Source organism: Cynoglossus semilaevis, unplaced genomic scaffold (genome assembly GCF_000523025.1).
Source record: "Cynoglossus semilaevis isolate Cse_v1.0 unplaced genomic scaffold, Cse_v1.0 scaffold1563, whole genome shotgun sequence".
Taxonomy (NCBI): Eukaryota; Metazoa; Chordata; class Actinopteri; order Pleuronectiformes; family Cynoglossidae; genus Cynoglossus; species Cynoglossus semilaevis.
Genome location: NW_007585132.1, coordinates 1 through 13,118, shown reverse-complemented (window position 1 = coordinate 13,118; position 13,118 = coordinate 1). Strand labels below are relative to the sequence as shown.

At 39.0% G+C, this 13,118-nt stretch overlaps 2 protein-coding genes across 3 annotated transcripts in view; one reads left to right on the top strand and one right to left on the bottom strand.

The window, feature by feature from the left end:
• LOC103398847 (PH and SEC7 domain-containing protein 1-like) overlaps window positions 1-3,883 on the bottom strand; it is a 52,944-nt gene extending 49,061 nt beyond the window's left edge. For both annotated transcript variants that reach the window (XR_003049080.1, XM_017030943.2), the window contains exon 1: window positions 3,493-3,883. The gene's annotated coding sequence lies outside the window, so the exon portion shown is untranslated. The remainder of the gene's footprint in view (window positions 1-3,492) is intronic.
• Window positions 3,884-4,693: 810 nt separating this feature from the next.
• LOC103398846 (elongation of very long chain fatty acids protein 6-like) lies at window positions 4,694-12,078 on the top strand. Its single transcript, XM_008337592.3, has 4 exons — window positions 4,694-6,366; window positions 9,034-9,165; window positions 9,482-9,633; window positions 10,381-12,078. Exons 1-4 carry the CDS (start codon window positions 6,284-6,286, stop codon window positions 10,812-10,814), a joined length of 801 nt encoding a protein of 266 aa, XP_008335814.1. The 5' UTR covers window positions 4,694-6,283; the 3' UTR covers window positions 10,815-12,078.
• The last annotated feature ends 1,040 nt before the right edge of the window (window positions 12,079-13,118 follow it).

The following is a 13,118-nucleotide window of genomic DNA, read 5'->3' as shown; positions in this document are numbered from 1 at the left end:
AAGTTCAAAAATGGAATGATTGTTTCATCATCATCTTTCAACTGATTTTCAACACTCAAAACAAAATGTCACAACACTTGTGGATGGAACATTTAAAAAAAAACATCCTAAACAATAACATTGTACTATGTACTTTTCAGTAGTATGGACTGATGCCGATACAAAATTAGGGCAGATAGTTAGAACCAATTTGATTCTGTCTGTGTTCTTACTCAATCTTACTCAACTCTTTTGTTGAAATATATTCTTGTACTTGTTAACATCACTATTACTACTACTACTACAGCTGTTGCTGCTACTACAGTACTTCTACTGCTCTAAATAATGACATGTTGCCAACAAAGGAACTAGTACCGTCCAGTACTGACAGTACCATAACTTCAATGTGCATACCTGCTACAGAGACTAGAAAGTAAAGGAAAACACTGGGACTAGTATTTGACTCCGAAATAGTCCTTGCACATGATTCATATCCAAGTCATTTATACTTACCTGAGGGAGAATTTTTTAAAAACATTTAGCATTTTGGAAATGTTTACTAAACAAAAACCACCAGTTACAGTGTAGTGGGAACATGAAAAGGAGTCCCGTACCATTTTTTCTCCCTTTTGTTCCGAAACAATAGAGTTGCCCTTTAAGTTAAATGGGAACAAATTGTGCCTTGGAGCAAACAAAGATGTGCATCAGTACCACCCTCAAACCACTAGTGGTGAATCCAGCTGTACACGTGCAGCAAATTACACATCTACAGTTTCTATTTGTTCTCGTTCTAAACTTGGGAATCCATTGCATTTTTTGTCTTATTTGTACATCTTCCACTCCATGGGTAAACCCTGTGAAACCAGATAGACTGGACACCTCAACAAACATCCAAGCCCATCAAAGAAAATCAATTACTGGCGGTGAAAAGTAACCAAACGGCCAGATGAAGCCTACATCTCCATACACTGATTGCACTGTCTTCCGCCAGTGTGACAAACGCAGAGCGAATATCAGCATGTAACGAAGAGAAAGTGCCTGTACAACAGATTTGCTTGTCATTAATCACACAGGATCCAGGCCACTGCAAAGTACTGGTTATGCACCACCGCCAATGTACAGAAGAACTTCACAGATTGGAGTGGCTGTGAGAGCAGACAGTCACCCATTATAGGAAAACACAGAAGGATTGTAAAATGCTAATGCTCGCCATCATCACACAAGCTCACTCCTATCCAAATGCTAAAAGGCCTCTTTCATTGCCAGCACTCTCACCTACTAAACACTCCCACTCCTGTACCTTCAAAACATATTCTTGGCTTCCAGTATTGGCTATTATGGAGAGAAGGCACAGAAACAACACATTCAGATCTTTATTACTGCTACAGTGACTTCTTAACAAACCAGCTAACTATGAGTGATGCAGTGAAGAGTGGGAGAATGTAGGAATAAATAAAAACGGACGTGGGAAGAAAAAAAAAACAAGCTCCGTTCCCTAATGGTGTTTATCTTACACCATCTGTACACAGAGAGATGGTTGATCGTCTTACTCTTCAGTGAGGAAGGGTTTTTAGTGATAACCATTAAAGATATGGATAAATCAGAACAATTTATTATAAAGCTTCTGATGTTCTCTTTTTGTAATGATTTCAACATATTCATTATTGTTTAAAATCCATTAATACATCCTGAGTCATTCACTTTAATTTGGTTCACATGTAGATAATGGTTACAATTAGTCAATTATAAATAATAAATGTAGGCCTGTTGGCCTCTTGGTAAAATGAAGAGATGATTTCATTCCGATTATTTTCCAGAATTTACAAAATCAAATTTTCCACTCTTTATTTTGAATAGGTTCATGTTTCTTAACAATTACATAACCAACTTCACTTTGAAACAGTAAACTAAGAATATGGCCTTCACGGTCCTGATAGTTTTTTATTACAGTTTTAAGTCACGTGTCATATTTATATTTAGAATTAAAATAGACATTTTTACATTTCCTGTGTTTTGAAAACAAACAGGAAAAAGTTAAATTTGAGAGCAGCTGATTCCACTGGGACCAGAAATCTTGCAGCAAACATGATGCAGTGGATGTGTATACCTTTGTGTGCGTATGTGTGTGTTTTTCTTCTCTCTGTCCAGAAAAGGTAGAAATAAAGGGGTCTTTTTTCAACCCCCCTCCTAACTACATCATATATACTGAGACCCAGGGACAGAGTCTAGACTGAGCCCCAGATGGGGGATTTTTGAAGTGTGAAACAAATGAAGACAAAATGCTTCCAGCTGTCCTTGGTGACTGCAAATGGAAGATATAGGGGGACATTTGACAGGGTCAACTGACAGATTCGTCCTGTCTGCAGCAGCAGAGGAGACAAGAATGTGACTGCAGTGCGATTTGTCATCAGGAGCATCGTGAAGAGACATAGTTGATCATGTCAATTAAAAACATCTACAAAGGAAAAATCAATAGCTTTTTCCTAGCTAATTTATTTCCTATATTATATTCTACTCAGCAACATGTCAGACACACACTTTTCCCCAACGTAGGCATTAGAATATCCTCCACGAACTAGAACCACTTTAAAGGTGGATCAGTCAGTAAATAGGGTCATCATTAAGCAGAAGGTCAAGCTGCTCATGTGTGTGGAGAGGAATGAACTCAATGCCCAGTGTGATGGAAGAAGACACACTGTATATGTCATGTGACTTTCAGATTTCCCTTTCACTAAGTTTCACCGATCTAACAGAGGTATTTTTGGTGTTAGAAACAAGTACAAGGCAAGTACTATACATTGTCCTTGCTTCTAACATAATCACATTTCATAGAAGTTGGAACCAACACATCTGCGTTGGCATCTGCGTTGTTGTGGACATCATCCTACCTACTGGACTAACAGCCCACTAAGTAAGACTAACACATAGACAACACACGTTTAATCATTGCCTAATTACTATAAAAAGGGATGTGGATAGACTACCCAACCATATTTTTTATCCAAAGGAACCGAATTTACCAGGTTACCTGTAATGACAGTGTTTTTTTTCCCCTTTGTTTGTTTGTTTTTGTGCAAGCAGATAAGCAAAAATGTGCAGATACGATTACCTATTACCGACCATGGGACAGTGGGTGATATATAGACAGCATGTCTCTGCAATCACCTACTGTATATGTCCCCTGTGGACAGGTACATGCACTGGTCTAATGAAATCTGCTCACGTACACGCTCACTTCAAAACCACTCCACTGGTAACTTCTCATGACAAGGGCAAAACTTGACTGGAGCCAGAGTGCACGTCTGCGCACGGATGCGTCACTGACCTCTGTGTGCATCTCACAGGTCCTTCTGGATGTGTCACTGTGATGCAGTGAAAACACTCGCCGTACCTGGACCAAGTTGTGATGCACTTGCTGCATTGGTATGAGGCAGCGCTGCAGCTCAGTAATGGGGAAGCACTAGAACCACGTAAAAGCATGTTTCACTAAGAAAATCTGAAAAATCCACTCACCAGGTGATAGTATCTGCGGAGCATCAGCAGCATCAGTGTCTGCAGCAGCAGTAGAAGCAGCGTTAATCCCAGCGGGTCCACTGATGATGAGATGCTGTTGCATCGCAGTCTGCTGCAGGCAGCTCACTGCGGTGCATGAACAACCGCTTCGACAGCGCCACGCGTGTCAGAGTGCTGTAGGTGATGTGGCTGTATGGGTGGACTCTGACGTAAAGCTGCATGTGGGAAAGAAATATAATCGTCGACTTCTTCCCCGACTCTCTCTCTCTTTCAATGCCTCACTCACCCTTCCCTTCCTCCTCCTCCTCTCTCCCTCCCCATCGGTCGGGGCATGCCCAGTACCTGCCTCCTTCATTGGGTTTTCTTAGTTGCAGATCTTATCAGATAAAGATAATAGTCATTTGTCATTTGTCATAGTCATCTTAGTTGCAGATCTTATCAGATAAAGCTGCACTAGCCATAAATAACCTGCATAGGCTCGTGCAGGCAACACAATTAAAAAATATATCCCTTAACAAATTTTGTTCAATGACTATGGCAAGACTATGATAAACTAAAATCAGAATCATTCACTAAAATCATCTATAAACTGTTAAATATGTGTTTGTTTTCTTCAACAAAAGGTGACAAAAGTAATTATTAATGTTATGATAGTATTATATCTCTGACTGAGCGTTTTTAAGTCAGAGATTGCTCAGCTGAAACTTTTTTGAATTTTTTTTGGCAAACTAGAAGTGCAGTGTGTCAGATTTAGCAACACCTAGTGGTAGATATGCATGTTTTCGTTAAACCTGTAGCAGCCCTTTATTCTTATGATCCAGGTGCCCCTGCAAAGAGAAAGCAGAAAAAAAATTATTAGAGTGAATCTAAAATTGTACTTAACACAGCAGGTGTTAAACACAGTAATCTTTGGATGCAGTGTTTGTTTGCAGTCTTTATTGTATATGTTGTCTGCTCCAGCCTTCCTTTCATCGTTTGGGTCATGACCATAGTGTACTCTGTACTGCTTATCAGTCAAATTGTCTGATTGACTGTTGTTATATAGCGTAACAATACCAAACATCTTACACCTGTATCGGTATTTTTCTATTTAAAGTGTTAAAAAAACACACACAAAAAAAAAACAGATATTGAATTCTAATAGGTTAACCATGCTGTTTGATGAAATGCAGAGCACTTTTAGGTGCAGAGAAAATGAAGCTGGTATTCACTGCTCTTAGCTGCCACTTACTGGCAAAAACAGGGAACTACATATTCTGATGAAGAGGACTAAAATTACGTGTTGATGCTGCTGAAAGATTTAGTGTTTACACTTTTCTGTCCTTTCACTGACTCTCGTTAACTCCCTGACAGTAAAGTGCATTTACGTCCCCGTGTGTTCAGAATGCTGCATGTAATAAGAAGCAGGGCCCAGTTTGGAAACAGCGTTTTCACACTTACACTACGAGAGCAGACACTTATTTATGACCTTGTCCAGCAGATGGCACCCAAGCAAACGTTCTATTGGACTTTACAGAATTACAGTCTCTTTCTTATCCAATTGTTTGTTGTAAACATTTAACATTACGTCAACTAACAAATACTCCTGAAATATTCTCAGGGTCTAATGTTTTGACTTCACAAGTAGTAATATAGTTATGGCACTCTATAACTGTCCAAGATTTTTTATTTTCTACATTTGTCCTGGTCTGTCTTTTTTTTCGTATGTAGATCATTTTAAACATTTCTTTGTAATACCCAGTTACAAATACATGAAACAAGGGGCCCATGTCCAATGTGGCAACTACATTAATAAATATTTTCTTTGGGTTTAACTTTGATTAATGTTTTCAAATACCTCAATGTCAAAATATACATTTTTATTATGTGGCTCAATTTGGCAGAGTTTATAGTGTTGTTATTTTCTTATTTTTACAACTGTTTTCTAAATCTCAATACTAGCTGTTTTACCTTCTCATGTTTTATACACGTCATCAAATCTAGGTTACAGAGTGTTCATTTGAAACAGTCAAGGCAATGTCGATATTCTGTATCTGGTTTGCAACATCATGAACCTGGTTATCTTTGCCCTTTTGGTAAGTCAGACCTAGACATGCTCAGAGCTGCTCGGCGTCTTACGTAACTTCACTGCTTCTCATTCACAGCAAGTGACTCAGTGCCCTTTTTCACACATTCCAATGAAACATCAAGCATACAGATTTTGGGACTAATAAAGATAACAGAATTGTGACGAAAACAAAATTATTATTATTATTATTATTAAGTTTTGCGTATAAGAAACCCACAAATGACAAAAGCATCATATGTCAAAGGTGTTAGTAATATCCACAGATTACTCTTGTGTCCTCACTCCTTTACAACATAAATATGTAATAAAATACAAGTACAAATAAAAAATAAAATCATGCACGCAGTCTCAATACGTGCATCATTACACAGTGGTAGTCATACAACATTACTGATTTTTTTTTAAATCTTGACTTATGAGCCGGATACAGTTGAGATCAGCTGTTTTATTTTGAAGTTCTCCGGGGGAAGCTTTGTTGCTTCCTGGACGTGGACAGCGAGGTACTTATAGGGGAATGTACAGTAAATCTCCAGGAACCGCATCCTCTTGTAAGCAAGGACTCTGACCGCTGACATTGCGGCTAATATCAGCTGAATAGAGACACCGCTGCAGTGTGTACTCCACCCTCGGTGTTTGCAGGACAGTACGGCGCAGTTTGGTCTGTCTCTAACCCACAGATTTTTCTAGAAGGTGGACTTTGAAAGCGAAAGGAAAACCGGCAAAATGAACGACACCTCACCGGCGGGATATGAATTCGAGCGGCGTTTCGACGAACAACAAGCCTTCGAGTGGATGCAGGTGCACTGGTGAGTCTAACGCACAATGATAACAAAAAATGTAATCACATAGATTCCTCATAATCTCTTCTCCGTCGTCCTCATCCATCGTATCCTCCTCCTTTGCACCGGTAGTGTGCACAGGGGGTGGTGGGCTTCAAATAGTACTTTTTGTCCTACATCCGCCACAGTTTTGGCCATGTGGAGCCATGTGGAGCCATGTCTCTTCGTCATTGTATTCTAATCGGAGCTTCCTGCTTTAATGTCGCTACATCTAATGTAGCGACATTAAAGCAGGAAGAAACCTGTGTTATAGTTGAAACATCACATTTAATCCAACGTTATCTAAAGAAATAAAAATTCCATTTCAATCACTTTAAATCAGATACCTTTGAGATTGCTTATGCTACGAGTCATCTCTGCTCTGACTTGTTTTGAACAAGTTGTCTCTGCATACTGTTATACAAAAAACAGTGTGCAGTGTACTAGGTGAAAGTAGTCATAATCATACTTCAGTGTAATAACCAAATAAAATTGTCCAATACATAAAACAGCCAGGAGGGTTAAGAAGGACAATACTTTCCACCCTTAATATGCACAAATTATCATTACAAGCTCTGCACAACATGAACTAGTGCCCAGTGCCAGACACCACACATTCATCACATACTTTTGTTTATGTAACTTGCACTTTTTTTAAACTATAAGAGGTGTTGACTGATGTCCAAACCTCAGGATAAAGGAATATGCCATTTTAGGATGTCGCTTTTTAACAATAGAATTGGATGCATTTCATTTCCTTTTTTATTCTTGCACCACACCTGGTTATGAAAAGTTCCTCCTTTTTAGCCAATAGGGATTCGTCTGAGGAGGGAGTGATTCTTATTACACAATTCCCTACTGGGAAACCAAGTACGACCACATTTTTCAGCCCCATGTGCGTGTAGGCATTCAGTGTGAGTAAGGCTCCTGTCCTTTAATACTTTACAGGTACATGTCTTTCATTGTAGAAAAGAAGCTTTTCAGTAAGGCCCAGACCCTGAGACACTATCTACTCAATCAAACTGGAGCTATGGTACACAAAATACACTAAAAACTCAGGAAACAAAGACAGTTAATATTATTTAACCACCTGACGTGAATTCTTTTTAGATACTTAATAACAACAAAACAACCCATTTAAGAATAGTATGATATTATGGTTTCTAAAGTTAATGTAATTTCTGCTCTGTAGGAACTGATGTGATAAATAGTGTTATCGGAATAATATGCAACCAGGAAAGGAAAGTGAACTCCTTGTCATTGTGACACAGCACACCACTGCACACAACCAAATGTGACCTCTGCTTTTAACCCATCACCAAAGTGAACAGTGGGCAGCTTTAAGAGCCTGTGGAGCAGTGTGTGAGGACGGTGCCATGCTCAGAGCACCTCAGTGGTAACCTGGCAGAGGGTGGACTCAAACCTGAAACCTTCCAGACCCAAGTCCGCTTCCTTAACAACTAATCCACCACTGCTCCAGTCAAAATAATACTGATATACAATATTATACTATGTATAATTAGATAATGATGTCTAATTTCCACATGCTAGATCCACACACACATACAGTACATTACATATACGTTTACATATATCAGCATGTAACACACACATACAGTACATTACATATACATTTACATATATCAGCATGTAAAGTCTCAGGCAGAAACCCAGAGCTGAGTGTAATTAAAGTAGAGCATCATCTTGCACCACTGTGCTGCAGTCTGCAGTATTAATGAGCCGCAGATCTTCCTTCTGCAATGTTAGCTCTGCTGAAACTCTCTCTGTCTCTCCCTTCTTTCACACTCCCTATAACTCAGGTGGTCCTGATAGGGGTGCATCACTAATATTTTATGTCCCTGGCCTGTACTTATCTATATGTATGCTGCAGCCTTGTAACTGACACAATCCCCTAATAAAGCAGAGAGATACATTAAATTGCAGCTATTCTGTCACTTTGCCCTGGTTAATTGTGTAATACCTTTACATAATGGCAGTACAGCTGTGCTGTCACCTCTGTCTGATGAGGGTGGTGACACAGGGTCAGTCTCAGGGCAACTCACTCTTCTTCTGTTGCCAGGCCAATAAAGATAATGGTTAAGAACGTGGTGACGTGGAGGTCACTTTACACTTTTATCACTGTGTACTGGGTCTCCATAAAATCAACAGTAACAGATTGACACTATAATTACATTTAGTTTGGCCTTAGTTTTTTTCTCACTCAAATTGGAACTAGAAAACTGGTTTCCAAACTCTTTTCCAAACTGGCTTCCAACAATGCAACCATGTTAAACCAGATTCCAGTTTACAACACTGTCTATCGTGTCTTTCAAAATCAAATGAGGTGAAGAACATGTGGTTAAAAAAAATCTTTTGTTAGTCAACTACAGCATTGCAGTGGAGAAATAATGGTTCCAAAGATTAGAGGAGCTTTGCCTAAAGATTGAGTATTTTTCAAAGGTGTAAAAATGTCACAACAGGTTTTGAATACTGCTTTTGTTTGTCTTTGTCATGTGAGATACATTTTTATCTTTAGAAGCTTTCCAAAAAAATCTAACTTTTAGTTGTTAAATAAGTTAGATGTTAGGGAGCTATTGTAATCTTATTAATCATAAGTGATAATAGGATGTGCTAATTTGATTCTCTTATTTACAGGAACAAGTCCTTCATGTTCTGTGCCCTGTATGCTGTGTTCGTATTTGCCGGTCAGCATTTCATGAGGGAAAGACCAAAGCTAAATCTGCGACGGCCACTAGTGCTGTGGTCTCTCAGTCTCGCCATCTTCAGGTGAGTTACAACAAGGCTTTCTCAAACAAATGCCATGCAGTGAGAGAATCTGTCACAGCATAAGTATTATTGTCAAAGAAAAATGTTTTTTTTTATGATTCCTACTATAAAAACTAAAAAGCCAGACAATTGCAATCTCTGTTAAGGGCATCTGGACAGGTTATGACCCAATTGTAGGGTCAGATCAAAGGCACGCTGTAAAACTCTCATCAGTGCAGAATCTGTGAGCTCACTCTAATCCTAATCCCTACCTTCAATCTTTAAAAGACCAGTGTCAGTAACCAAATCTGCCTGTTCTCCTGTTGTGTGTTGACAGCATCATAGGGGCTGTTAGGACCGGACTCTACATGCTTCATGTCCTCACCAACAGCGGCTTCAGACAATCAGTGTGTGATTCCAGTTTTTATAGTGCCCCCATCACTAAATTCTGGGCGTACGCCTTTGTTCTCAGCAAAGCCCCTGAACTGGGTAAGGCTTCTTGAACACATACCTGCTGTGCTCTTCTGAGTAAAGTCAACATACTACTGTTAGTGCTCCGTCATAGCCACACACTGTAGTCTGAGCACATTTGAGCTTTATGGGGTTTTTTTATGAGCTAAGGTTATGTTGAGTAAAAATCTTTATTATTAGAAAATCAACCTGGTGTCACATATGCAATAATCATAAATGGAAGATATCTAAAAACATATATTCACATGCCCCTTGGCACAAGTCTTTCTTCTCAGTAAAGTTTTATCAGCAATAATCCCAAGAGATGCATCCATGAGGGGAGCTTTCTCTTCAAACGTCCACAGTCACAGTCTGAAACAGTACACTTTTACCAAACGAAAATCCATTCCTTCCAGCTGATTTGTAAACCACGAATGGAGCAATACCAAATGTATGAAATATACAAAATCCAGTCCTCCATCCAAATAGTATAAGCACTTGCACCTCAGTACTCCACCTATGCCCATGGCACAGTCTTTAACCTTTTACTTGAAAACATGTGGTTCTACCCAAAAGGCACGTTCATTACATTCGTTTTGTAGAATTGTTTGGTTAAAGCCACTTGCATAATAAGTTGGAACGCAGCATAAATTCAGGTCAGGAGAAAACCAAAATGCCAATCTGACAAGATTAATTTCAAATCGAATTATTCCTTATTAAGTTATAACTGTCCATTGCCTAGCCCTGGTTCATTATAAAATACTTCTTGTACTCTGTCTCCCTCAGGTGACACAGTCTTCATTATCCTCCGTAAGCAGCGTCTCATCTTCCTGCACTGGTACCACCACATCACCGTGCTCCTCTACTCCTGGTACTCCTACAAGGACCAGGTGGCAGGAGGCGGTTGGTTCATGACCATGAACTACGCCGTACATTCTCTCATGTACACGTACTACGCTGCTCGGGCTGCTGGGCTGCGGGTTCCGCGTCCCTTTGCCATGATCATCACAGCTACCCAGATCCTGCAAATGGTGATGGGTCTGACTGTTCTGGGCCTGGTTTACTTTTGGATCAACGAGGTGCAATGTCCGTCCAACATGGATAACATTACCTGGGGATCCATCATGTACCTCAGCTACCTGATTCTGTTTGCCATGTTCTTCTATGACTCCTACCTCAGAGGCTCCTCCTCCAAAGTCAAAGCATCCAAGGCAGATTAGCGTCCTCTGTCTGAGTTTATCAGCTTTATTCATTTGACAGTAGCCTAAAATACACCTATACCTGCTAAAATCTTTGGATTAAGGGAACTAGCAACAAGAAAACTGACTTGTTTACAGATGCGCATAAATTATGAGGGAACAACTGATATCTTGTCATTACAGACCAGAATCTCTATAAGTAATAAGACCAACAATTCATTAACAATGATTTGCTCCAAAAAAAAAAAAAAAAATTGCAGCCTCCGCCAATGCTGCTCAGTTTGCATCAACATCACTAATCTGTCTTATAATTTTCTAAGTGATGTTGCTAACAAACAAACAAAACAGCCCAGAAGAAATGGTTCCTTTCTGTGGTAATGAAAAGAAGGCTTTTTACATTGTGATTGTACTCACTGTCTCTACGTGTGAAACAGAAACATAGCTGTCGGCTCAGCACTAAGACAAAAATAGTGAGGAAACAGTTACAGGGCTTAGTCCGATGCTTAAAAAAATGCACCAACATTTATGCCAACGTATTTAAATTCTACATCATGTTGATGGGCTCACTTTTCACAGCCTGATGTTTCTCTGTCCTGCTTTTCTTAAAGCATATTTCAGTCATTAACCTGATACTAATCTGCAGGTTACAAACTCTAGTGGTTATAAAAACGGAATGAAGACTTTAAATGCACTGAATGACAAAGAGCCGTTTCAGACACACGCACAACACAGCATTGGGAATGTGCACTTGCTACTAGTCAGAACACTCAACGTACCATCTGCATTTTAAAACCTGACCACAAACCACACATTGCTTAAATGGTTATTGTTCCGTGTGTGAATGCATCAAATGAAGACATGGTATCACACACCACTTTGTGTTCAGTCAGATCAATCCAAAGGGTAATTTAACATGCTCTGTGGTTCTTTTGTTTCTCATATCTGTATGCTATGCAGACTTAACCGTTTTTGCCCCACTTCAGAAAAAAAAGTACAGCCATATACAGTGCACCCCGACTTTGATTACAATAACGGTAGCACTTATTAACACTTCACTCATTTATTACCTGTAAAGAATAAAGAGGTACAGTATCTGACCCGCTTTTGCAATAAATCACAAAGTATTACCTTTTTCTGCATGGCCATTTAAAACTAAGTTGTCATGCTCATTTAGAACATGTGTTTCATACTGACTAAAACAGTAGATTGCCATATACAGTAGCACCAATTTGTGTTTGTAAGCAGTAGAGTGTGAATACAGTGTTTACAACAATTTTTTTTTAAATTTGCTTCTTTGTTTCATGTTGTTGGTTAAAATAAAACCTGGCCACAATGGTTATCATAAGATGGTTAGGTGATGTTCTGAAAATCCATTACAGTTGCTAATGGGCTTTCAAAGATTTAATACCACTTTTCTCATCAGCTTATTGCACATAAAGTATAATGAGATGTGAATACCAGGGGGCTGCTGTGGTCATTAGTGCTGAACACAGTGAGCTGTTAATGAGGGAGACAGGCTTCAGTCAGTTCAACCATTTTAAATAGTGGGTACTATTTATTTTGTTAATTCCTCCAGCTGTTTTGAATTACTGATTGTGTGGTGTTAGGATCTTACATTAGTCTCTTAGTTCCATCCATATGTCATATCTGCATTTTGACATCCTTTATTATCCTGCCCATAATGCGCTTCCCCTCTTTACAAAGATGAAGTGCAACTGTAAAGGTATCTTATAGCATAAACAAGGAAATGTACAGCACTAAAGAGCTGTGTTTAAATTGTAGATTCTCTATAAAAAGTGGATGTTTGTCACATGGTCACTCTGCTGGCTGAAAGATTATTTCATTGTGAGTAAATATGGTTTAGTCTACTTGATGCTTTAACAGTCTTAAACTTTCCTAGCTTACTGGGGACAATGCATGAAGGTGGGTTCAAACCAATAAGCTTTTCAGTGAAAAATAAACGTCCTGTCCTTGGAGCTATAATCATCCACTAATCATGTAAAGTATAAGACCATTTAAAGAGAAAAAATACAAATTAATGTACATATTAGTACACAGTAGTAGACTATTAACCGTACACTTCTTATATATGATCTATAATCAAACCTGTATAACATACTTGCACTTTTGCACTGTCCCTTTGTTCCATTCCAGTTCCAACTTGCACATTTAGTGTAGTTAATTGTTTCCTTAGGTTACTAACACAAAGAAAGTGATATTTGACTGCACGTGTTAGCAGTTTTTAGCCAGTTTTTTAGCCACTGCCTTTTGGTTCAGTCAATGGCTGCTATTGTGCTGAATGTGATTTTGTCACTGATGGAATGT

Coding starts and splice junctions, on each gene's coding strand:
- LOC103398846 (XM_008337592.3), top strand. CDS start 6,284: ATGAACGACACCTCACCGGCGGGATATGAATTCGAGCGGCGTTTCGAC. Junction 6,367..9,033: donor GAGTGGATGCAGGTGCACTG/GTGAGTCTAACG, acceptor TCTTATTTACAG/GAACAAGTCCTTCATGTTCT. Junction 9,166..9,481: donor CTCAGTCTCGCCATCTTCAG/GTGAGTTACAAC, acceptor GTGTGTTGACAG/CATCATAGGGGCTGTTAGGA.